Raw genomic sequence first — 27,673 nt, 5'->3', positions numbered from 1 at the left:
GTATACTGTCCTCAGTACTCTATACACAGCTCATTACTGTGTTCCGAAGGACCTGAGGTGATGTCATGGCCTTATCACTCCCTCCAAAAATCACATGACATCCTCACATGTTATTATCCACACACTGGCCCCTCCACCAGCATTACTGAGTACAAATAAAGTAACTTGAGACACAAACACTACGGAGAACATGATAAAAATAGCGGGGGCCTAAAAGGCCCCCAATTCATACAGATGTAGTTTTCACCAAACAAGCATTGTTACACCATAAGGCCTATGAAAAAAATTATATGAACAACTGGATATTATCACCAACGACATACTTGAGGAATACCTGGAGTTTCAAAATTCTAACTAAAGTAATTTTGCAGATAATAGCAAAAATGTAAGCATGGGGGCCTAAAAGGCCCCCAATATGCGTTCTAGGGTTAACACTTTATTTTTTCATGATTTGGCTCATATATGCATGACTTGCATGTTTGTGCCTATATATTTGCGGTCTTCTATTCATATGTGCTACCTTCCTTTTTATTTTACTTTTGTAGCCTATGGGCCATGCACTTTTCTTAGATCCACATCATACAAGGAAGACTCGACTTCGCATATATGATCATTAGTGTTGAGCGATACCTTACGATACTCAAAGATATTGGTATCGGATGGTATCGGCCGATATCCAAAAAATATTGGATATCGCCGATAACGATACCCGATACCAATGCAAGTCAATGGGACACAAGTATCGGAAGGTATCCTGGATGGTTCCCAGGGTCTGAAGGAGAGGAAACTCTCCTTCAGGCCCTGGGATCCATATTCATGTAAAAAATAAAGAATTAAAATAAAAAATATGGATATACTCACCCCTCCGGCAGCTCCTGGACCTTACCGATGTAACCGGCAGCCTCCATTCCTAAGAATGAGGAGTGAAGGACCTTCGATGACGTTGCGGCTTGTGATTGGTCGCGTGACCACTCATGTGACCGCTCACACGACCAATCACAAGCCACTGCATTCTTAGGAACGGAGGCTGCCGGTTACATCGGTAAGGTCCAGGGGCCGCCGAGGGGTGAGTATATCCATATTTTTTATTTTAATTCTTTATTTTTTACATGAATATGGATCCCAGGGCCTGAAGGAGAGTCTCCTCTCCTCCAGACCCTGGGAACCATACACTGGGAACTTCCGATTCCGATTTACAATATCACAAAAATATCGGAACTCGGTATCGGAATTCCGATACAGCAAATATCGGCCGATACCCGATACTTGCGGTATCGGAATGCTCAACACTAATGATTATATGACACAATTATGTCTGTTATTATTTTAGTGTCATACATTCTCTTGTTATGATCAATCGTATAATATTTGATGTCAATATAAATTTTGGTTGATTTTGTATATATTTTCTTTGCTTATAGATAATTACCTTGACAAAGGCCATACGGCCGAAACGTCACTGTTTTTTGTTCTGTATGATTGGTCATTAAAATTTATCTTCTGGATATATATGCCTCTATTTTTATACCTAGCTCGCTGTAGGAATCTCATATACGAAAGACACGATTACCAGAATGTGCCCCACATCATGGGGATTCTTTTAATTTTAAACCCAGAGTAATTACCTGAACCGCTTTACTGAGAAATCGGCACTTTGCCCTCGTTGCGCTTAGCTGCTAGAGCTTTCAGTGAGTGATAGATCTATCGATGGACATCCGGAATATATAATTCTTTTATCTCTAGCTGGATCGGTGCTAATATATATTACGTTAATAGAACAAAGGATCCATGCAGTTTGGAAGTGGCTATACCAGGTTTGGCTGGTATTGGTTGGGAGGAGAGAATACGTAGTTTAGGGAGATTTGTCTGCTGCAGCTAAAAGCCATAAAACTTCTTCAGTGATTCTAGGGAGGGTTTTGAAATACACACATAGGCAGCAGGCAGAGTGAGAAGAGGGGGGGCGGATTGGTCCACAGCGTGTCTGTGCTCAGCTTTAAGGGATATAGCAGAGTTCAGTGTGCTTGATCATAGACAGTCAAATACCTCATGTTCCAGACAATTTGCATTGATTATTTTTATGTTTTATTGTTCTCATCATATTCCACTATGTAATGAATAAAGATTTGTAACTGAAATATTTCATCGAGTTATATCTAGGATGTGGTATTTTAGTGTTCCCTTTTTTTTTTTTTGAGCAGTGTATATAGAGATTGTATATGCAATATAAAAGTATTCAGACTCTTCAAGGCAGTATCGGTCTCTAAATACATAGCCATCAATCCCTTAGATAACTGTATGATTGTTGTACTCTCATGGCAGGCATTCTCAGATAGTGCCAACTCAACTGTACTGACTTGTAGTAAAAGTCCATGACTGCGTATTCCAAGATAGGACCTCCGATATACCAGGCCTCTCTTACCACATGATCCTTATACTCTCCCAACTAATTAATACCCCCTAAATTAAAAACGCAACACTTATTTCTTTGGATAATTTTGGCCACAGCGGCCATTTTATTAAATAACAAACATAAAAACCATTTATACATTTGTATAAAAACTCGAGGGGGGGGGTTCTTGGAGCTAATAAATCTGGCACCTAATAGGCAAAGCCCAAAACCAACATGTAAAAAACCCCTTGTTTACCCCCAGCCGTAACCACCAGCTCGAGGGCACCATGTAACCCGTTTACCGGGCAAACCAACCCCAAAGCTCCCGAGGTCAAATCCCCGTCCAGAGCCAGTAAACCAAAGCCAGATCAGCCCCATGAAACCAACTCCAAGAACCCCGCCCCCCGCCAACCAGCCACTGTGACAGCAATGCAATATATACCCTTACAAAAACAAATCTTTTACCCCAAATCCCCAACTATTCCCTCATTACGGACCAAAACAAGGGAGGGTGGGAGGGCTTCTCAGGTTAGATATTCCAGCAGTAATGGCCCTTTTTCCCGCACTTTTCCATGACCCGCCCCCCCCCCCCACTAGACCACCCCTCTACTCCTCCCCATTTCCAGAACCAATCCCTTCTCCCTGCATTCACATTTAAAAATTGCTCTCCTGCGTTCCCTTGGCAACGCAGTCATGGGGGGCTTTCCTCAACTCCGTTCCTCCAGCCCCCCCTCTTGACTGCGTATTCCAAGATAGGACCTCCGATATACCAGGCCTCTCTTACCACATGATCCTTATACTCTCCCAACTAATTAATACCCCCTAAATTAAAAACGCAACACTTATTTCTTTGGATAATTTTGGCCACAGCGGCCATTTTATTAAATAACAAACATAAAAACCATTTATACATTTGTATAAAAACTCGAGGGGGGGGGTTCTTGGAGCTAATAAATCTGGCACCTAATAGGCAAAGCCCAAAACCAACATGTAAAAAACCCCTTGTTTACCCCCAGCCGTAACCACCAGCTCGAGGGCACCATGTAACCCGTTTACCGGGCAAACCAACCCCAAAGCTCCCGAGGTCAAATCCCCGTCCAGAGCCAGTAAACCAAAGCCAGATCAGCCCCATGAAACCAACTCCAAGAACCCCGCCCCCCGCCAACCACGAGCAGCACTGAACACCTCAGGCTCGCGAGTGCCCCACCACCGCCATGGCCCTCTCCACTCCTTCTTGTATTGCCAACATCCACAAATCCAAGCCGATATCGTTCAAATGAACGCCGTCGCTCCTCCAGTAATTTCCAACACCAGCCTCCAACTCAAAATGGCGAACCGCCAACCCCCCGTTACGAGAAACAAAACTCGCCACAGCCCTGTTTAGCTTCACCCGAGCCCTATTGATACCCTTCATAGAGCGTGCTGCCCTCCACGATTTTCTGGGCACAATGTCGGACCACACCGTAACCATCCCTGGGAAGGATACCCACAATCGCAATAGATCGTACCGTATATCCCGAATTAGTTCTCTCACCGGCTTAGACCCCAAATCATTACCCCCCAAATGCACAACAACAATATCCGGCGAACGATCCAAACTAACCGATCGAGAAAATTCGGTCAAAAACCCGCGCCAGGACATGCCCCGAAAACCCAACCAACGGACCACCACCGCCTCCCTCTGAAATCCCAATTGCCTACCATCGTGTCTAACATCAGCACGAATCGCCCCCCAATGCACGAAAGAATGGCCGAAAATCCACGCCAGAAGTGGGGTCCGCCCTGCAAAAATACAACAATGATTAATACCCCACTAAACAGATAACAAATCAGTTACGCACATAAGATAAATAACGATTCAACGACCACCTACCAATACGCCGAATAACCTCCGGGCCCAGCCCCAAACCAGCAGCCTCCGATGCTGCCCCAATTCGGAAGGAGTGCGTCCCAAATAACGCCGGATCCAAACCCAAAATTGTCAATGCTTGTCTCAAAACAGCCGTAAACTGAAAACGCGATAAAAAATCGCCCTGACAATGTCGCAAAAGTGGCCCCGACCTATCTGGATCCAAACCCCAATACTCTTCCAAACACCCATGAGGGCACATTGCCCCCCCAATCACTTTCCCCAAAACCACACGCCTTCCTTTCCCCAACTGATCAGTCTTTGACCTCCGGATCCAAAAAGCCACCCCACCTGACCAAAATTCAGTATCACCCGCCAACAAACCCCCAGCTGAAAACCTACTAGGGGAAACCAGCTCCCCTATTCTCAACGCCCCGAAAAAGGCTAACGAAAAAGCCAGTCGAAACAGAACAGCCTCATAATGAGAACTACAAACTTCCCCCAAAACTACGCCCAAACGTTCCAACATCCCGAACGATATGGGCCGCCGACTGTCACACGTTGAAAAACCCCTTCTAAAACCTTTTAATGCCTGCCGAATCAAAAATTCTTTAGTAACATCAACAGAACCCTGAAGCTTGAAACCAAAAGCAACCCCAGCTATAAATTTACTCAACTTCGATACGGACCAGCCCCATTCAACCACCGAACCGATAAAAAGCAACAACGCCATCACCTTATCGTCATCCGATTCAACTGAACCCAACTGGTACAACCACCCTTCCCACAAATGCCACGACGCCTCATAACCTGACCACGTCCTTCCTGACACTGACGACTGTATCAGACGTCCTCCTCGTCCGCAACTATCTGCCACAAATGAGAAGGGCATGTCATTCCTGCATCTTCCGACTCTGGAGCCAACTCCCGGAAACGCGCCCACTGCAAACGAGACAAAGCATCAGCTATAGAGTTTTGCACACCGGGAACATGTACAGCTGAAATCCATGTATTCAACTCCAAGCACCGCAAAACTAACTCCCGAACCAATTTGATTACCGGAGGAGATGAAGATGACAGACTATTGATCACTGACACCACACTCGAATTATCACAATGGAAACGTATCCGCCTATCCTGAAACGTACTGCCCCAAATGAACACCGAAACCACAATTGGAAACAGTTCCAACAACGTCAAATTTTTTGTAAACCCTGCATCACACCACCACTCCGGCCATCCGCCAACGCTCCACTTTCCAGCACAATAGGCCCCGTATCCAACGCTACCAGCCGCGTCCGTAAAAATTTCACAATCGAAATCGTTCAAGTCCTCCTGTTGAATCAGGGACCTGCCATTATAGTTGTCCAAAAAACGCCTCCAAACCACCAAATCCTCCCTGTGCTCCCTTCTCAAGCGTACAAAATGATGCCCAGACCGCACACCGGCCGTAGCTCTCGACAATCGCCTACAAAAAATTCTGCCCATCGGCATGATCCGGCACGCAAAGTTTAACCGCCCCAACAATGACTGAAGCTCTTTCAATGTAACCTTGCGCAGCTTCTCGCATCTCAATACCTCTTCCCGTAAGGCCAACAGCTTCTCCTCAGGCAGACGACACTCCATCTTCACCGAATCTATAAGAATTCCTAAAAAACTCAACACCGTAACAGGTCCTTCCGTTTTGTCACGCGCTAACGGCACCCCAAACTGGCCTGCTACCCACTCCATCGTAGCCAACAAATTGCCACACAGCAAAGAATCCGGGGGGCCAACAAACAAAAAATCGTCTAAGTAATGAATGACCGACGGAACCTGGGAAACGTCCCGAACAACCCACTCCAGAAAAGTACTAAAAGCTTCAAACAACGAGCAGGAAATCGAACAACCCATCGGCAAACACCTATCTAAGTAAAACCCTCCATTCCAAAAACAGCCTAACAGCGGGATACTATCGGGGGGAACCGGAAGCAACCGAAACGCCGATTCAACATCTGTTTTAGCCATTAATGCACCTGAGCCATACCTCCGCACCCATTGTACGGCAGTATCAAAAGAGGTATAAACCACAGAGCAGAGATCCTCAGCTATCCCGTCATTAACTGACTGGCCCCTCGGATAAGACAGATGCTGAATAAGGCGAAACTTGTTGGGCTCTTTCTTAGGAACCACCCCAAGCGGTGACACAACCACCCCCTCCACGGGTAAAACACTAAACGGCCCCGCCATGCATCCCAGCTCAACTTCTTTTGCCAATTTAGCCGTAACCACATCAGGCTGCAAATTAGCCGACCGCAAGTTCTTCTTAGAAAAGGGGATAGCATGAGCCGGATGAGGAATTCTAAACCCCTCCGAAAACCCCTCACACAGCAACCTAGCCTTTTCCCTATCCGGATACCTACTTAGATAAGGGGCCATCCTTAGAACCTTCACCGGTGTCACCCCCATGACCGCCTCCCACTCCCGGTTTGCCCCTCACTTTCTTGAAACACTTAGCCGCTCCATGTGAGGCACCTCCACAGTGGGAACAAACATGCTTGAACTTGCATGTGCTGCCATATTTGCATTGGCCGTCATTGAACTGCCAACACGTCCCTGTTTTGTCCTTAACCCCTTGTGACCCCTGACCCCCACTTCCTTGTCCCGACTGCTGACCGCTACTCCCTCCACCCCCATGAAAGGACTGCCCAAACCTCGTCGGGGCCATTACCTTCAACCACAAACCTATGTCTTTTTGCTCCCACTTTATCTCTGGCCTAATAGCCTTCCTCTGCCGAAATTGCTCGTCGTAACGTAACCACGCCTGGCCCCCGTAGGCCCTGTATGCTTCCCCTATCGCATCAACATAGCAGAACAAACCAGTACAGTTCTCCGGGAACTTCTCACCTATAACTCCTGCCAAAATAAAAAACGCCTGTTGCCAGTTCACAAACGTCTGCGGTATCAATCGCCAACGCCTCTTCTCCTCATCTTCCTTCTTGCTATCCTCTTTCTTACCCTTATCCAGATTAAACTTCTCCAGAGGCAACAAGGAAAAAATCTCTACATATTCGTCCTTCCATATTTTCTCCTTAACCTCTTTCTTTAAATGGGCACCCAACGGCCCCTCAAAACACACATAAACTTCCCCTTTAGCTCGATCATCCAACTTGATTCTATCCCCTTTATCCTTATCCGTCTGTACCGATACCGACACCCCCGCCGGTAACGCCAGTTCCACCCCGCACGCCCTATCGGATCCGCCTCCCCCCCCCGAACCCGTACCAGAAACCGGCAACCAAGCCCCTAACGGAGGCGACCGCACACCATCCCGGCCCTCCCCATCCAGTCTGCTCAGTATCTGGGACATACCCGCCAGGAGCTCTCTGACCCCCGGAACCCCTACGGTGCTGGGCTCCCCACTCCCCGCCAAATCGACCCCCCTACACCAACTATCCCCAACCCGAGCACCACTATCCCACCCCGCAACAGAATCATTTTCATACTCACCAAGCTGCGCGGGTGCTGTGTCCCCGCCAGCCGTGCGATCAGCGAACTCCCGCGGGTCGCTCCTGAAACCGGAATCCTCTGCGCCGCTGTGTTGCTCCAGGCCCGCGCCCCTGGCCTCCACGTCACCAGGGGGGACCGGAGCAGGAGAACTGGAATTTTCCCTGGACCTTCTGGGTGACCTGGACCTGGCAGCCGCCAGCCCGACTCCGGACCTGTCTTCTTGCTGGGCTCTCCCACGAGCCCCAGCAGTTGCCACCGCTCTTCCCCGCCGTGCTGGGCCAGGCTGTGGGGTTGAGGTACGCCCGCCCGCCGCTCTGCCTCTTGCCGCGCCGCCTCTGCCAGGCACCAGGGGTGAACCGAACCCCGTGGTACCCGCCGCCATTCCGCTGCTGGTCGCTGCTCCCGTCGCTCCCTGCCTTCTGCTCCTCGTCGCCGGCGCCGCAGACACCGCCGCTGCCCGCCGAGTACCGCTCCTGCTGGGCGCCGCCATATTGGGACCGCAAACCGGAAGTCCTCCTGGCGCCTCCGGTGCGGCCTGTGTTCCCCTTTGCGCCTGCGGCGCCGCTGCTCCCGACCGCCGTCCAGCGCCGGCAACTCCGGCCTGAGGATTCCTGCCGGAAGCCGGGCCGGGGGGAGAAGGTGACCGCCGGCCCGCACATACCGCAGGGTCCCGGGAGGGGCTCCGTGGCCGGCGGTTGCTGCGCCCTCCGATCTCCGGCGACAGTCGCTCTGGGGGACGGGTCCTCCTGGATCTGGTCCCCTGGGCTCCCGGACTGCCCAGCAGAGATGCCAACTGGTCCTCCAGCCAGCCTCCCCGCCGCGACCTCGCCATCTCCCGCAGCTGCCCCAGGATTTCGTCTACGGAGGAGGCCATCCTGCACGTCTTCTCAGGTTAGATATTCCAGCAGTAATGGCCCTTTTTCCCGCACTTTTCCATGACCCGCCCCCCCCCACTAGACCACCCCTCTACTCCTCCCCATTTCCAGAGCCAATCCCTTCTCCCTGCATTCACATTTAAAAATTGCTCTCCTGCGTTCCCTTGGCAACGCAGTCATGGGGGGCTTTCCTCAACTCCGTTCCTCCAGCCCCCCCTCTGGAGAAACAGAGTTGATATTCTCTGAAATCTTGTAATAAGTACAAAGCAGCAGGTGGAAAGAGTAATCCCAAACAGAGTATACATGTGCATCCAAAGATGGCTATAGCAAACTGATAATTAAGAAAAAGAGAGGAGCAAGGGCTAACATAATCAACTACAGAAGGGAAGAAGGAACACTTCAAAAGATAGAGCTACTCAATAGAGATACCCGAGGACATGTAGGATGCATGTACCAGTGAGGGTGTGCATGAGGCTTTTAAAAAGGAAGTAAAGGCACATAGTGTGAACTGGGCACCAGAGACGAAGCAGTTGGTGATACTGTCAACTAGGGAAGTCACAGTGAAGCGGGTGACTATCCTGAAGGATATGTGCAGCACCCCAGGTGACCGGTTGCTGCAGTAATGTTGCTTTTCCTTTGGGGAAGGTGATGTCATGCTCAGAGGCAAAGGAGTTCTCTTCACCAGGTAAGGCAAACACTTGCAACACATTCTGAATCCAGGCCAGGAGGGGAGCTCAAGACCCAGATTCAGGGGAGCTTCCCTAGGCTTTATGCTTCCTGACCTGGAGGAGGAATTAGTTAGTTGGAGGGAAACAGAGAAGGACGTCTGGTGCAGACGTGAGAGGCCTGGCAGCCACGAGGGAGCTGCAGCCTCTGGGAAGGAGTAACATGTTGGGTTGCATGTGGAGCAGCCGGAAGGGAAGGAGCACAGGAAAGAGACAGAGCTCATAGGGGAACTGTGGCAGGGCACCCTCGGACCTAAAGCACAGAATCCGGGAACTGGGAGCCCGAGGCTTTTGTGGACACTAGGACACGGAGCAGAACCGGAGGGCATAATACTATACGTCACCTTCCCGCATCACGCTTGAGACACAGCAGAACTGGAGGAGCCCGGGGCATCTGAGAGTCCCTGTAAAAAGGCTCAAGCTGTCCGTCGTGCAGGTACCTGTCCCAGGACAGGGGGAAACCGGAGGACCCTGTAGGAAGCTTAAAGCAGCAGGGACCTCACTTAGAAAGGCACAAGTAGGAAAGGCTCATGAACCTCTACTGGGAAAGGAAAACTCTAATTTGCCTCTGAGCTGGCCGGACCACCATTACCATGGTACCCTGGACTGTGGCCTGTCATCCACAAATAAACCAGGTAAAGACTTATCACTTGTCTTCTACTTTTATTTACCAGCTACACCATCTACGCCACGCACCATAGGACCCCTGGGGACCCCGCCTCACCTGTGGGAAGAGTAACATCTGGGCTGCCGCAACATCCCCCAGGGGACCCCTCTAATGCAGCGTCGGTCCCAATACTGACTGAACCCCACAGGTGGTGTCACGAGAAACTTTGAACGTTTAACCCCCTTTAACATTGATGGCCAGGGCCATGGACCAGGTTGCAGCCACCGTGACATCCCCTTTGCAACCGGACCGGGTACCGAGTACCCCACTGCCCTGTGGGCACTCATCATATGCACCTACAGTGCCTCAGCACGAAACAGATGATCCTGTTGAGAAATGAGGAAGCCACTCGACGTTTGGAGCAGGCCAGGAAAGCTCAAAGTCAGCTGGGCTTCGTTCTGGTACCCAGAAATTTGGTGAGGAAGGTCATCAGAAGATTTGGGAAAGTGGTGCAGGAGATTGTGAATAGATCCAGTGTGAAAAGACTGAGTATTCCAGCTGATGACGAGGCCCACATTGTGGGTGAAGATGGGATGGTTCCATTCCTTGTTGTCGGGTCCTTGGAGAGTCATGGGAATATCCGAATGCTCCTGGGGTATCATGTGGCGTTCCTGAAAAAAATAGAGCAGCTAAGAGTGGACCGACTGCAGGTTAATAAACAGCTGCAGAACATAAAGGCCTTCAACCCAAGGAAAAGGGAACAAAAGGGACCCTCCAAATAATGGAATGGCTGACCGCCAAAGACTTCCAGAGAGACAAGGAGGTAGAATATCTGAAAGTGGCAGTTCTACTCCATGTAAAAAAGTAAGGGACATGGACAGTAGCAGACATAGTAATGAAGGGTCAGACTCAGATAAGTCGCTAAGCTCGACGGCACATTGGACGCATGACCACAACAACCATGGGGGGCGGCCACGGAAAGAAAGGTCACGTGAAGGGGTGCACTTGGTGTGGTGACTAAAGGTCTGGTGACACTGACAGACTGTGACTTAAGGGCCAAAGCTCAAAGCCTACATGTTGACCGCTGAGGGCGGGGAAAACCTAGCAAGGGTGTGATGATGTATGACGCTCAAAACCAACTGAGACGGTTCTCTCAACTGGTAGGGCAAGGTAACGCTAGTGACCTGTCTCAAGACCCCAGGTGTATGACAGGTGTTCAACCCCACAAGTTTGAACCGAGGGGGGGTATGTGATGCAGTGACCCCTGATACAGCTAGGGGGCGCTGTATGTGCTCCTCGGGATGCGCATGGAGGTGTATCTGTGATAATGATGTTGAAACAGTGACCGGCAGGGTTGTAAATGGCCGGTATGTGTCGCAGAGGGAGTCTGCGCTGTAAGCCTGAAGTAAGGTTCTTCTGGGACCTTTAGTCCCACAAGTATTTGTGTTTGTATAGTTGTAAAGGGAGGCTTGCAGGGTTAATTTGAGAGCTGGGTGGGTTGGACTAACCACACACACCTCCCACTAATGGGAGTGGTTACAGGTACATAATGTGACCATGGTGTGGTTACATGGCCTCTGTAGTAGAGTGATTGGATCTCTATGGTCTGTGTGCAAGGTCCTGGAGGTATATGTGTTGGGAGTGATATCTCCCTGAATAGCACATGGTGGGGCTTTGGCACTGAGAAGACTTGTGTGTTATGAGATCCTGGAAGTAGGATCGGATCCCTGAATAGGGCACTGAGAGACCTGTGTTGGAAGATACTGGGAGTAGGACTTCCTGAAGAGCACATGGAAAGGCATGTATGCAGAGCCTGTGATGGCACTGCATTGGGAGAGCTACAGCCCATCTGAGGATCTGAACTGTCAGGTGGCCTAGTGAGCAAGGCATTGTCTGGGATGGTGATCCCAGTTTGGCAGCTTCCCTGGGAGAGAGAGTACTGACAGGAGTCAGCGTGTGGAGCAGGAGCTCCAGGAAGGTAACCCAGAATATGGGGAACTGTGTGCACTGACAGGGGGTCAGTTAATGATCTGTGTGGTCACCCATGGCAACTGGATGGAGTAAGGTCCAGCATGTTTAGAGACTGCAACTTAATGTCATCTGTTGGTGCCTATTGTCTTCTATGAAGTATATAATGAATTGTGCACTGCTTAATAAACCGCATGGACTGTTTTTGTGAAAAAAAGTGCCTGTGTGACTGAATCTCGTTGCTAAGCGAGTGTCCCCCAACACAAGCGGTAAGCGCTATCTTACAATATACACCGCACAGTACCAGTTCTCCTGTCCTGTGTATATACACTGCACAGTACCACGTCAGCTGTCCTGTATATATACACTGCACAGTACCACTCCTCCTGTCCTGTATGTATACACTGCACAGTACCACTCCTCCTGTCCTGTATATATATACACTGAACAGTACCACTTCCTGTCCTGTGTTCATATACTGCAAATAACCACTTCTATTGTCCTGTGTATATACACTGCACAGTACCACTCCTCCTGTCCTGTATGTATACACTGCACAGTACCTCTCCTCCTGTCCTGTATATATACACACACTGCACAGTACCACTTCTCCTGTCCTGTGTTTATATACTGCACATAAACACTTCTCTTGTCCTGTGTATATACACTGCACAGTACCACTTCTCCTGTCCTGTAAACAGTCATGGCCAAAAGTATTGACACCCCTGCAATTCTGTCAGATAATACTCAGTTTCCTCCTGAAAATTATTGCAATCACAAATTCTTTGGTATTATTATCTTCATTTAGTTTGTCTTAAATGAAAAAGCACAAAAGAGAATTAAGCAAAAAGCAAAACATTGATCATTTCACACAAAACTCCAAAAATGGGCCAGACAAAAGTATTGGCACCCTCAGCCTAATACTAGGTTGCACAACCTTTAGCCAAAATAACTGCGACCAACTGCTTCCGGTAACCATCAATGAGTTTCTTACAATGCTCTGCTGGAATTTTAGACCATTCTTCTTTGGCAAACTGCTCCAGGTCCCTGATGTTTGAAGGGTGCCTTCTCCAAACTGCCATTTTTAGATCTCTCAACAGGTGTTCTATGGGATTCAGGTCTGGACTCATTGCTGGCCACCTTAGAAGTCTCCAGTGCTTTCTCTCAAACCATTTTCTAGTGCTTTTTGTAGTGTGCTTTAGGTCATTGTCCTGCTGGAAGATCCATGACCTCTGAGGGAGACCCAGCTTTCTCACACTGGGCCCTACATTATGCTGCAAAATTTGTTGGTAGTCTTCAGACTTCATAATGCCATGCACACGCTCAAGCAGTCCAGTGCCAGAGGCAGCAAAGCAACCCCAAAACATCAGGGAACCTCCGCCATGTTTGACTGTAGGGACCGTGATCTTTTCTTTGAATGCCTCTATTTTTCTCCTGTAAACTCTATGTTGATGCCTTTGCCCAAAATGCTCTACTTTTGTCTCATCTGACCAGAGAACATTCTTCCAAAACGTTTTAGGCTTTTTCAGGTAAGTTTTGACAAACTCCAGCCTGGCTTTTTTATCTCGGGGTAAGAAGTGGGATCTTCCTGGGTCTCCTACCATACAGTCCCTTTTCATTCAGACACCGACGGATAGTACGGGTTGACACTGTTGTACCCTCGGACTGCAGGGCAGCTTGAACTTGTTTGGATGTTAGTCGAGGTTCTTTATCCAACATCCGCACAATCTTGCGTTGAAATCTCTTGACAATTTTTCATTTCCGTCCACATCTAGGGAGGTTAGCCACAGTGCCATGGGCTTTAAACTTCTTGATGACACTGCGCACGGTAGACACAGGAACATTCAGGTCTTTGGAGATGGACTTGTAGCCTTGAGATTGCTCATGCTTCCTCACAATTTGGTTTCTCACGTCCTCAGACAGTTCTTTGGTCTTCTTTCTTTTCTCCATGCTCAATGTGGTACACACAAGGACACAGGACAGAGGTTGAGTCAACTTAAATCCATGTCAACTGGCTGCAAGTGTGATTTAGTTATTGTCAACACCTGTTAGGTGCCACAGGTAAGTTACAGGTGCTGTTAATTACACTAATTAGAGAAGCATCACATGATTTTTCAAACAGTGCCAATACTTTTGTCCACCCCCTTTTTTATGTTTGGTGTGGAATTATATCCAATTAGGCTTTAGGACAATTCTTTTAGTGTTGTTTCATTTAAGACAAATTAAATGAAGATAAGAATACCAAAGAATTTGTGTTTGCAATCATTTTCAGGAAAAAACTGAGTATTATCTGACAGAATTGCAGGGGTGTCAATACTTTTGGCCATGACTGTATATACACTGCACAGTACCACTTCTGCTGTCCTGTGTGTATACACTGCACAGTACCACTTATCCTGTCTTGTTTATATACACCATACAATAACACTTCTCCTGTCCTGTGTATATACATTGCACAGTACCACTTCTCATGTCCTGTGTATATATACACTGCACAGTACAACTCCTCTCCTGTGCATATACACTGCACAGTACTATTTCTCCTGTCTTGTTTATTTACACTACACAGTACCATGTCAACTGTCCTGTATATATACTGTACACTGCACAGTACCACTCTTCCTGTCCTGTATATATACACTACACAGTGCCACTTCTCCTACCCTGTATATATACACTGCATAATACCACTTCTCCTGTCCTGTATATATACACTGCAAAGTACCACTTCTCCTGTCCTGTATATATACACTACACAGTACCACTTCTCTTGTCCTGTGACTATACACTGCACAGTACCACTTTTCCTGTCTTGGGTATATGCACTGCACAGTACAACTTCTGTCATGTGTACATACACTGCACAGTACAACTTCTCCTGTCCTATATATACGTACACTGCACAATACCACACTTCTTTTGTCCTGTGAATATACACTACACAGTACCACTTCTCCTGTCTTGGGTATATGCACTGCACAGTACAACTTCTGTCTTGTGTATATACACTGCACAGTACAACTTCTCCTGTCGTGTGTATATATTGTACACTGCACAATACCACTACTCCTATCCTTTATATATACACTGCACGGTACCTCTCCTCCTGTCCTGTATATATACACTGCACAGTACCACTTCTCTTGTCCTGTGAATATACACTGTACAATACCATTTTTCCTGTCCTGTGAATATACACTGCACAGTACCACTTCTCCTGTCCTGTGTATATACACTGCACAGTACCACATCTTATGTCCTGTATATATACACTGCACAGTACCACATCTCCTGTCCTGTATATATACACTGTGCAGTACCACTTCTCCTGTCCTGTATATATACACTGCACAGTACCACTTCTCCTGTCCTGTATAAATACACTACACAGTACCACTTCTCTTGTCCTGTGAATATACACTGCACAGTACCATTTCTCCTGTCTTGTGTATATACACTGCACAGTACCACTTCTCCTGTCCTGTATATATACACTGCACAGTACCACTTTTCCTGTCTTCTGTCCTGTGTATATACACTGCACAGAACCACTTTTCCTGTCTTCTGTCCTGTGTATATACACTGCACAGTACCACTTATCCTGTCCTGTATATATACACTGCACAGTACCACTTCTCCTGTCCTGTGAATATACACTGCACAGTACCACTTTTCCTGTCTTCTGCCCTGTGTATATACACTGCATAGAACCACTTCTCCTGTCCTGTATATATATACACTGCACAGTATCACTCCTCCTGTCCGGTGTATATACACTGCATGGTACCACTCCTCCTGTCCTGTGTATATACACTGCACAGTACTACTTCTGTCATGTATATATACACTTCACAGTACTACTCCTGTCCTGTATATATACACTGCACGGCACCACTCCTCCTGTCCTGTATATATACACTGCACAGTACCACTTCTCCTGTCCTGTATATACTGTATACACTGCACAGTACCACTTCTCCTGTCCTGTGTGTATACACTGCACAATACCACTTATTCTGTCTTGTTTATATACACTATACAGTACCACTTCTCCTGTCCTGTGTATATACATTGCACAGTACCACTTCTCCTGTCCTGTATATATATATATGCACTACACAGTACAACTTCTCCTCTCCTGTGCATATACACTTCACAGTACTATTTCTCCTATCTTGTTTATTTACACTACACAGTACCATGTCAACTGTCCTGTATATATACTGTACACTGCACAGTACCACTCTTCCCGTCCTGTATATGTACACTACACAGTACCACTTCTCCTATCCTGTATATATACACTGCACAAATCCACTTCTCCTGTCCTGTATACAGTTATATGAAAAAGTTTGGGCACCCCTATTAATCTTAAGCTTAATGTTTTATAAAAATTGTTTTTTTGCAACAGCTATTTCAGTTTCATATATCTAATAACTGTTGGACACAGTAATGTTTCTGCCTTGAAATGAGGTTTATTGTAATAACAGAAAATGTGCAATCTGCATTCAAACAAAATTTGACAGGTGCATAAGTATGGGCACCTCACCAGAAAAGTGACATTAATATTTAGCAGATCCTCCTTTTGCAAAATATAACAGCCTCTAGTTGCTTCCTGTAGCTTTTAATGAGTTTCTGGATCCTGGATGAAGGTATTTTTGACCATTCCTCTTTACAAAACAATTCCAGTTCAGTTAAGTTTGATGGTTGCCGAGCATAGACAGCCCTCTTCAAATGATCCCACAGATGTTCAATGATATTCAGGTCCGGGGACTGGGATGGCCATTCCAGAACAATATAATTGTTCCTCTGCATGAATGCCTGAGTAGATTTGGAGCGGTGTTTTGGATCATTGTCTTGCTGAAAGATCCATCCCCTACATAACTTCAACTTTGTCACTGAATTATGAACATTATTGTCAAGAATCTGCTGATACTGAGAGGAATCCATGCGTCCCTCAACTTTAACAAGATTCCCGGTGCTGGCATTGGTCACACAGCCCCAAAGCATGATGGAACCTCCACCAAATTTTACTGTGGGTAGCAAGTGTTTTTCTTGGAATGCTGTGTTTTTTTGCCGCCATGCATAACACCTTTTTGTATGACCAAACAACTCTATCTTGTTTTCATCAGTCCACAGGACCTTCTTCCAAAAAGAAATTGGCTTCTCCAAATGTGCTTTTGCATACCTCAGCCGACTCTGTTTGTGGCGTGCTTGCAGAAACGGCTTCTTTCGCATCACTCTCCCATACAGCTTCTCCTTGTGCAAAGTGCTTGTATAGTTGACCGATGCACAGTGACACCATCTGCAGCAAGTTGATGCTGCAGCTCTCTGGAGGTGGTCTGATGATTGTCCTTGACTGATCTCACCATTCTTCTACTCTGCCTTTCTGATGTTTTTCTTGGCCTGCCACTTCTGGCCTTAGCAAGAACTGTACCTGTGTTCTTCCATTTCCTTACTATGTTCCTATGGAAATTGACAGGTTAAATCTCTTAGACAGCTTTTTGTATCCTTCCCCTGAACAACTATGTTGAATAATCTTTGTTTTCTGATCATTTGACAGTTGTTTTGAGGAGCCCATGATGCCACTCTTCAGAGGAGATTCAAACAGGAGAACAACTTGCAAGTGGCCACTTTAAGTAGCTTTTCTAAGTAGGTTTGATATTTTGTGGAGGAAGCCCCTTCCTTTAACACCTGTATATATACACTGCACAGTACTACTCCTTCTGTCCTGTATACACTGTATTCACTGCACAATACCACTTCTCCTGTCCTGTTCTAGGAGAGGTGACATTGGACTTTGGGAAGGTCAATACTGATGTATTATTTTTAGTATTCCTATGGGAAAATAAAAAAATATATTGGAAAACCCATTTAAATGAATTATTTCAAGTTATCCCCTATCCCAAGAACTTTCCAATCGCTGGGGCCCAACCACTGGGACCCCCATGATCACGAGAACTGGAGTTCTAAAGAGCACCATGTAAATGGAGCTGTGGTCAAGCACTGCAGCACCATTCACATGTGGCTCTTAAAATAACGCCTTTAAGAGGATTGTTGAGGGGCACGACAAAGTATTGCAAAATTCACTGATTGGATTGGGGAGTGTTTGAGTATGTGGGCTGGTGGGGTTTGTGTGGCAGGGCTGCTTTTTTGTCCCAGTCCGGCCCTGCCGTGGCTTCTTTTTTTTTTCCAAAATGAGTCACTGGAGAGCATCTCTTTCCTGAGCCTTTTGTCTCTCTGGATCTCCTTTACCTAATGAACTCAGTCTTCTCAGGCTCCAAGCACTGCCTGGCCTTTCTCCTGCAACCCAATGGCCTGCTTCTCAGCTACCTCAGTGTTACAGATTTCTTTATGTACAATGGGATAATGCCCATATTGCGAGAGGAGTGGTGAAGTTAACATGAACTAGTTGAGCACAACAGGAATATCCAGCTGTGAAAAATATTCCACTTCCTAAAAATCATTAAACGTAAATTGCAAATAAATAGTAGTATGGTTGCAGAGGTGATTGCTATAAGCCACGGAAAAAGGTCCCTAGCATTGGTCACATCACCATCCACATATGACAAACACCTGAAAATCCCTCTACACAAGACCAATTGTGGTGTAATACTTGAAGTACTTTATAGTATCCCACCTCTTCTGAATATTTATTTTCATAAATTTGTTTTCAACAATCACATGTATTGTAACTTAAGTTCCTCGGCAACCATGCGTTGTAGTTAACCCCTCTACACAGATACAGAATCAGGACATAATATTTTTCACACTGCTATTTGATCTCTAACAATTTTGTGCCCATAATATTGCACCTGGAACATTGATATTGGCATCATATGAAAGATTTGATTGATAGTTCATACAAAACTTTCAGTTTATGTGATGCTTTGCTGCAAATGAGATATGCCTTAAATCTGACATATGCTTTTTCTTTCCAGGGTGATTCTGGTGGACCCCTTGTGTGCAGGAACCGCATTGAAGGATTGGTTTCCTTTTCTGGACTTTTCTGTGGAGACCCTCGTACTCCAGATGTATATACTCGAGTTTCAGCATTTCTGCCTTGGATTCAGAGTGTGATAAGGAAACATTAAAAGAAGAAAAAGAAACAGTGGAATGCCCTTCTTTTTTTTCTAAACTTTTATAGCTACCTGATTTAGTTTTATTAGACATATGGGGATTATAGTGTAATGAAAAAGTATCATGTTTATGAACAGTATTGATATAAAGTTTATACACACCTTGAATACAGATTCAGACTCAAAAAAGAAAAATTGGTGGGTAGGGGATTCAGATTAACAAATGGCTAGCATAAGATACCCCAAAGTGAATATAAAAATTTAATTAAAGGAAATACCAAAGCAGGAGGGGTGAGTAAGTAAACTATCGGGCATCATTAGGATGCTATTAGATGATCATTGATAAACATATGAACCCAACGAAAGCTGTCTCCTGTCATAAAAAGCCTACTTGACAGCGGATTTGGTGACCCCGCTCAACGATGGCTGACTCTGGGAGTCCCTAGGATAAATATAGAGCTCCCAGGACCATGTGGGCAGATGCTGGCAGGGATACGGAGCAAAACAATGAGAAGCAAAGCACTCACAGCCAGAAAATTAACAGTGCAGTGACAGAATATAATAGATCTACTTTATTGTCTAAGGGTCACTTCCGTCTGTCTGTCTGTCTGCCTGTCTTTCTGTCTGTCTGTCACGGATATTCATTGGTCGTGGCCTCTGTCTGTCATGGAAATCCAAGTCGCTGATTGGTCTTGCCAGCTGCCTGTCATGGCTGCCGTGACCAATCAGCGACGGCCACAGTCCGATTAGTCCATCCCTACTCCCCCGCAGTCAGTGCCCGGCGCCCGCTCCCTATGCCCCGCAGTCAGTGCCCGCTCCATACTCCCCTCCAGTCATCGCTCACACAGTGTTAATGCCAGCGGTAACGGACCGCAATATGCCATGGGTAACTCACTCCGTTACAGCCGCTATTAACCCTGTGTGACCAAGTTTTTACTATTGATGCTGCCTATGCAGCATCAATAGTAAAAAGACCTAATGTTAAAAATAATTTAAAAAAAAAAAAAAAACCTGCTATTCTCACCCTCCGTAGTCCGACGATGCGCTCGCGCCTGCCACCAGCTTCCGTTCCCAGAGATGCATTGCGAAATTACCCAGAAGACTTAGCAGTCTCGCGAGACCGCTAAGTGATCTGGGTAATTTCGCAATGCATCCTGGGAACGAAAGATGGCGGCAGCCGCACGTGCATCGCCAGAGGTTCGCTGTATCTACGCTGGATCCCGGCGGGTGAGTATATAACTATTTTATTTTTTTAACAGGGATATGGTGCCCACACTACTAAATACTACATGGGCTGTGTTAGATACAGTGTGGCTGCTATATACTACCTGGCCAGTGTTAGATACTATGTGGGCTGTGTTCTATACTGCGTGGGCAGTGTTATATACTACGTGGCTGTGTTCTATACTGCGTGCTATATACTACGTGGCCACTGTTAGATACTATGTGGGCTGTGCTATATATTACGTGGGCTGTGTTATATATTACGTGGCCAGTGTTGCATACTATGTGGGCAGTGTTATATACTGCGTGGCTGCTATATACTGTGTGGGCTGTGTTATATACTACGTGCCTGTGTTATTTACTGCGTGGCCTGTATTAACGCATCGGGTATTCTACAATATGTATGTATATAGCAGCCACATGGTATATACCACAGGCCACGTAGTACTCCTATACACTACATGGCCTGTGCTATATACTATGTGGCTGCTATATACATACATACATATTCTAGAATACCCGATGCGTTAGAATCGGGCCACCATCTAGTCAATTAATAAAAGACCAACAGCATGAAGGGATACTTGTCAGATCACTAGCGTGTAACCTCTATGCGTTTCACCACATATGGATCATCAGGAGTTGAGATGAATTGATGCTGCATGGTGCTGGTCTATGTTCATTTATTTTTACACAGATGACAACCTAGGAACCTCCCTCCACAGGATGTTCATCCTGAAATCTAGGGTAAATCATGTGGTAGACAAGTGTCCCTTAGTATGGGTACCTCCCCATCGATGTAAACCTTCTACGCTCCTCACTCTGCAGGAAAATGGTGCCTCCAACAGGACCTATACACAGGCCAGTACCATCCATAGTGATCCATGTCGCACACAACCTCTGGGTCAGGTACCTTGGGGGTGAAACCCGAAATAACTAGGACCCATAGACTGGCATTGATAAGTTTGGTCTGTATCTCAGATAAAAATGGGACACATCTCCAAGATTTCAGGAGGACCACTCGGTCCACAAAAATACACGCACATGTGAACTGTTCCATATAGTACAATAGGTTAGACTTTTAGCCACAAAAAAACATGGATAGAACTCGCATGCAATAACCTGGCCTCTGAATAAGCCCTTATACCATAACAAAATGTATGTGTAGAAACTTTAGGGTTACAAGTTTACTATTCTGGTGACATTCAATTCTTTTTTAATTCAACATGGCACTGAGGTTTAAACATCATGGTGAGACTTGGCTCCGTTTCATGATTTCAATTCTCTTTCCCTTTTCTCAAAGCCATGGATTCTTTTGCAAACACTTTTCAAAAGTGTCTAAAGAGGCACAAAAAAGTAGCTAAAACACAGAAAATCTGTACACTAGTTTTTTTTTTTACTGCAAACTGTTCCAAAATTCAGGTATACTTGGCTTAATCTGGAGTTAAATACTTTTTTGAGCAGTTAATAAGGAAATTTGAATTATTTTGCATTGGTTACAGCTTAAATAAGAAAAGAATGCTTAGAGTCAAATACACTTGTAACAAGGGTAATCGGTGGTTGTACTGACCGAGTTCACCCACTAATCACAGTCTGGAGACACCCTGGCCCCTTGTACATACAATACAGGGCTGTCACAGCCTTTCCCAACAGGTTACCTTCTCTTCTGGCAACAGCAGTCCAGGCAATTTAAAGTTCACAAAAGCAACTGTTGTCCAACAGGGAAAAGAATTATTTAATGAACAGTGATAAAGAGGATGAAGAAAGGCATGAGTGCAACACTGGTTTTCGTACTCTCTCCCTGTCACACTCTCCAACCGCACCCACAGCAGCTGCAACACTCAAAGATTAGAGGAATTACATGTGCCAGGATAATCCCTTCAGAAGCGGGGGCCCATGTTGCAGTCCATAGCCCTTTTGTCCAGTCCTTGGTCTTTAGCTCAGGGCATCAAACCTCTCCTTTCCGGGAGGGGGGTCTGGCAGTGCCTCATCTGTAATACACATCTGCCCTGGCCAACGTATCCGGGCAGTTCTGAGGAAGCAACAGCTTCCTCTCTCCTGTTGCTGCAAGTCCAGCCCCCAACATTAACTATTCACTGTCCTGAATTATATGCAAGCAGCAAGTGAATACTATGAACACATTAGCATTTAAAGGGAACATACTGTGCACATTACATTAAGACCAGACAAACACAGCTCAACATAATACATTACATCACAGTCCATAAAGCGCACGGGGAGTCATACGGGGAGGAGGAGAGGGCGCTACTGAGGGGACCGGCCACCTCCTTACACACTGATCTCTATTCAATAGTTTGAGACTTAGGCCACGTTATCGGTATTTGGTTAGTTTTTTACTTCAGTATGTGTAAGCCAAAACCAGGAGTGGGTGATAAATATATGACGCCTCCACAGTAAATTTTCTCACTCACTGTATGACACCATTAAGCCACGTTCACACTATCAGTATTGGCCAGTATTTTACCTCAGTATGTGTAAGCCAAAACCAGGAGTGGGTGATAAATACAGAAGTGGTGACGTGTCTCTATTATACTTTTCCTCTTATCGTCCCACTCCTGGTTTTGGCTTACACATACTGAGGTAAATACTGACCAAATACAATCTGATGGTAGCAACACTGATAACAGATGAAGACACTGGAAAGTGAGTATCAGGCAGAGGACAGGGGACTTAGATTTGATGCACCACTCCAACAGTAAAAAAAAACCAAACCTGCTGGAGTGGTGCTGTGAGGGAGCGCCAGAGCAGTAGTCGTTGCTGTAACTGTGTTGTAGCACACTCTGGCCTCCCATCACATAAAAGCACTGTCCCACTGTCAGCATACCTTCAGTTACGCTTTCTGCACCCTCAGGGTCCCATTGGGCTTGCTTAGGCCCTGCTGCTAGCATTATTGCACAAAGAGAGACAGAGTCTAATATGTACTTAGAACTTGGAACTTTACTTTTTCTTTCACACAGCACATCCTGGTGAGTGACAACACTCGCATCAGTTTCCACACAGTTCACAACATTTCCTCTCTCTGCCTCCTGTCCTACATCCACTAGTACAATACGGGGTCCCACCGCCTCCTGCTGTGACATAGCATCCTTCTTTAGCAAAGTCTCTGAGCATGGGGATTCCCTTGTCCGTTTATCGCGGATCTAAGGGCATCAGTCCACACGATGACCCATCACATATCTGAGTGACCTGCGTCCCGTGCACTATTCCGGACCTGCGTTCTGTCCTCAGCTCAGTCTGCAGTCACACTTTCGCTTCAGCTGCGCTTCAGTCTTTTCCTTGTTCCCAGCCTGTGTTCCAACTCTGCTGTGGCCTGTTGCTATACTGGCCTGCTACTGTGGATGACTGGGCACATCACCTCTTAAACGTAATGTGGTTTGCTGTGTCGCCCATGCCTTAAGCCCACCCGAGCTCTATGGGCGCGCCGGCCCCAACTGACTTAGGCTACTTTCACACTAGCATCGTACGACGCACATCGCAATGCGACGTTGTGATGTACCGACGCAAACTGTGAGTAAAAAACACAACGGTGGCAGCGGATGCAGTTATACAACGCATCCGCTGCCCCATTGTGATGTCCGGGGAGGAGGGGGCGGAGTTCCGGCCGCGCATGCGCAGTCGGAAATAGCAGACACGATGCACCAAAAAAGTTACAAGTAACTTTTTTTGTGCCGACGGTCCGACGCAACACGACGCATCCGTCGCACGACGGTTGCGACGTGTGGCAATCCGTCGCAATGCGTCGCTAATGCAAGTCTATGGAGAAAAAATGCATCCTGCAAGCAATTTTGCAGGATGCTCTTTTTCCAAAACGACGCATTGCGACGTGCGTCGTACGACGATAGTGTGAAAGCAGCCTTACTCAGAAAGTCATCCTGACTTAACCACTGCAAACCCCTCCTATAATTAACTATTTACACCCCTGTGTGCTAGTGTACAATTGTGCCCCCAAATGTTAAATATGCTTATCTTGCACATTTATTTAATCAAGACTATTCACCAGGTGCATTACTCTTAAAGAAAAATGTCATGATATTCTCATTAAAAAGTAGTGGTTTATTGGATTGTCCACAGGAAAATCACATTGCAGCCAAACATAAAAATAGATGAAATAGTTACGAACAGATTGTCCATGTGTAAATATCAGCGCGTGTTACTCATCTTTCCCAAAGTTCTGAATAGTAAAAGCCATCTGTCTGTGTGGAATCTGAAGTCATCATGGCTACCAGCTGTTCCTTCCTTGTGTGACTTGTCTGATGTCCATGGAGAATGATGGTGAAGGCAGGAGGTGACAGACCCCACGTGACAAGCCCCTCCACCTCCTAAGAGCTGTGTTTATATATGTGTCCTACAGATCATGTGTTCCCTTTATATGGTGTTTTCTGAGCTACATACACAGAAATAGCTTATTGTAATGTCAGCAAGAAACAATGTGCTCAGTACAGAATAGGAATAATTCAATTAATAATTAATATTTAACAATTCCCCCTTTTGAGGGTGATAGACATTGATTGGAACCCGCAAATTAAACATATTAATAAGATCTTCTTTCTTCTTTTCTTCTTCTTTGGCAAAATAATTTAATGTTCATAATATTATTATTAATAATAATAATAATAATAATAATAATATTGTTATGTGTTCTCAATAACATAATGATATGTAAATTTATGTTATGGTAAGCCGTGACCAATATTCATATAAAGTATATACCGTAATTATACTTTCCTATATCTACTTGAAGCATCTCAGGTCTGATGTCATCTGGTCTTCATCTTGATGTCTTCTTCTTGGTTCTTTTAAAACAATCTGTGCAGTGTCACCTTTAAAGACCTGGACTTACATTGGCTCGCCTTGGATCTGGAATCCTTCCATATCATCCGCATTGGTCTTGGAACAAATGTGACGTAATTGGTAAGCACAGCAAGGGTTAAATTGACTCTTCCTTGCTAATCATAGCACCATAACCAGTCTTTAGTGCACAGGACACATGTCAGAGTTGAAGCGTCCTGACAATTACCTTATTGTTCACCAGGAAACCACTGGAACATGATAAAACATAATAACACAGTTCATCTTAGCATCATAGGATCATCGTCCTCTCCAATTGTGGTTGTCAGTTTAGATACTGTACTCATAGTTGTCAGTGATGGATGCTGTAGTTGTGAGTGGTGACATGAATTGTATTTGACACAGTCTATTATTATTCAGAAATCATAGCATTGTTACCTTGTGGAACTTCTGGATAATGGCTTTTCTTCTTGCAACTTTTAAGAATGAATTGAATTTAGAAATATGAAAAGTCTTAATTAACGTAACTTCAGTATCTTGATTGAAGTCTTCATTCCCTATTCTATACCAAATCTGGTAATTTTCCTAACCTATAATATCACAGCGTACCATAGCAATCAATAATATCCATATAATTATTATCAGAATATTAATATGGAATTTATATTTGGAAAAATAAAATAATAATAATAATAACTGATAATACATTATTAACCATATTCTTTATGTGATAGGACATTTTTATGTCATAGGTGTAATTTCTTTTTGAACCCATAGATGTCAGTGTGTCTTATTATGTAACAAATATTTCCATCTTTATTACTAAAACTTTATTAATAAACTATATTTATTAGACCAATAATATGTATAGCATTGAACCAAAATAAGTATATATATGAATAAATGAATGAATGAGTGAAAGAATTGTTGTGTTTAACTCAGAATTGAAACATTTCTTATATAATGAAACCATATGATTATTATATTCAATAAAGCAATATTCTTGTACTAGACATTACTTTATTAAATATTGATTTTGTTTTCTTGAGATAAAAAATAAAAATTAAGAATAAAAATAAAGTAAGAAAAAATGAAAAATGAAAAATAAAAATGAGAATAAAAAATAAATATAAAGCCTTCATAAGTTGATGACAAATGCAGAGGTTATGTCTCAATAACACATTTAATATATCCATTATCTAGATGTTGTCATAACCTTGGATTACCAAAATATTGAAATTATGCAACTTTGCATATACTACTAGTGTTAAGCATTCCGATACCGCAAGTATTGGGTATTGGCCGATACTTGCGGTATCGGAATTCCGATACCGAGTTCCGATACTTTTGTGATATCGGAAATCGGAATCGGATCCATCTTCATGTAAAAAATAAAGAATTAAAATAAAAAATATGGATATACTCACCTCTCCGGCGGCCCCTGGACCTTACCGATGTAACCGGCAGCCTCCGTTCCTAAGAATGAGCGCGTGAAGGGCCTTCGATTACATCGTGGCTTCTGATTGGTCGCGTGACCGCTCATGTGACCGCTCACATATACTCACCTCTCCGGCGGCCCCTGAACCTTACCGCTGTAACCGGCAGCCTCCGTTCCTAAGAATGAGGAGCTTAGGACCTTTGATGACGTCGCGGCTTGTGATTGGTCGCGTGAGCGGTCACATGAGCGGTCACGCGACCAATCAGAAGCCGCGATGTCAGCCGCGACATCATCGAAGGTCCTAAACTCCTCATTCTTAGGAACGGAGGCTGCCGGTTAACAGCGGTAAGGTCCAGGGGCCGCCGGAGAGGTGAGTATATCCATATTTATTATTTTAATTCTTTATTTTTTACATTAATATGGATCCCAGGGCCTGAAGGAGAGTTTCCTCTCCTTCAGACCCTGGGAACCATCCAGGATACCTTCCGATACTTGAGTCCCATTGACTTGTATTGGTATTGGGTATCGGTATCGGCGATATCCGATATTTTTCGGGTATCGGCCGATACTATCCGATACCGATACTTTCAAGTATCGGAAGGTATCGCTCAACACTATATACTACCCTTCATTAGAGAAAAAAATGACTTTTATAATACTTAATGTTATTATACCCAATAATACTTTACTAATATTTCTTCTTTATTAAAATGTGTGAAGAAGTATTGATGAAATGTGATGATGTAATCAAGATAAAAAACACATTTCCCCCTTAATATCAAAAAATATTATTTTATGCATAAATTAATTTGTAAAAACCAAAATTAAAAATAATCATTTTTATAACTGTCATATCAGCTCGTGCCATATATTTGTTTTAAGATGTGTACCCATCTATGTAATCATTAAAAAAACACTGAATATCATAAAATTATAATTTGGAAAAATGTTCTAAATGTAGATTTTCTTGATTAAACCATATTGATGTGTGATTGCACTTATTCACTATTAACTAAATCAAGAAATAATAATTACTAAAGAAATATAGAAATATATGTTGAGTAAATAATAATATTTCATAGAACACCATGAGGCCTCTGTCATACTGTACATACTGTACATACATTCCACATTCCACGTTAACTTCACTCTTAGCAGCTGCTCATACGCTCATCTGTCATCTGTCACTCAGACTGTGACACACATAGAAGTTGAAACTAC

General features: G+C 45.0%; 1 protein-coding gene across 1 annotated transcript in view; it reads left to right on the top strand.

Moving 5' to 3' along the window:
- PRSS57 (serine protease 57) overlaps window positions 1-19,174 on the top strand; it is a 297,845-nt gene extending 278,671 nt beyond the window's left edge. Inside the window, exon 5 of the mRNA XM_077254181.1 lies at window positions 18,844-19,174. Within this exon, the coding sequence (XP_077110296.1) occupies window positions 18,844-18,996 (153 nt within the window). The 3' untranslated portion in view covers window positions 18,997-19,174. The remainder of the gene's footprint in view (window positions 1-18,843) is intronic.
- The last annotated feature ends 8,499 nt before the right edge of the window (window positions 19,175-27,673 follow it).

The sequence above is a fragment of the Ranitomeya variabilis genome, chromosome 1 (assembly GCF_051348905.1).
Source record: "Ranitomeya variabilis isolate aRanVar5 chromosome 1, aRanVar5.hap1, whole genome shotgun sequence".
NCBI classification, from domain to species: Eukaryota; Metazoa; Chordata; class Amphibia; order Anura; family Dendrobatidae; genus Ranitomeya; species Ranitomeya variabilis.
This window is presented reverse-complemented; position numbering and strand designations above follow the sequence as displayed.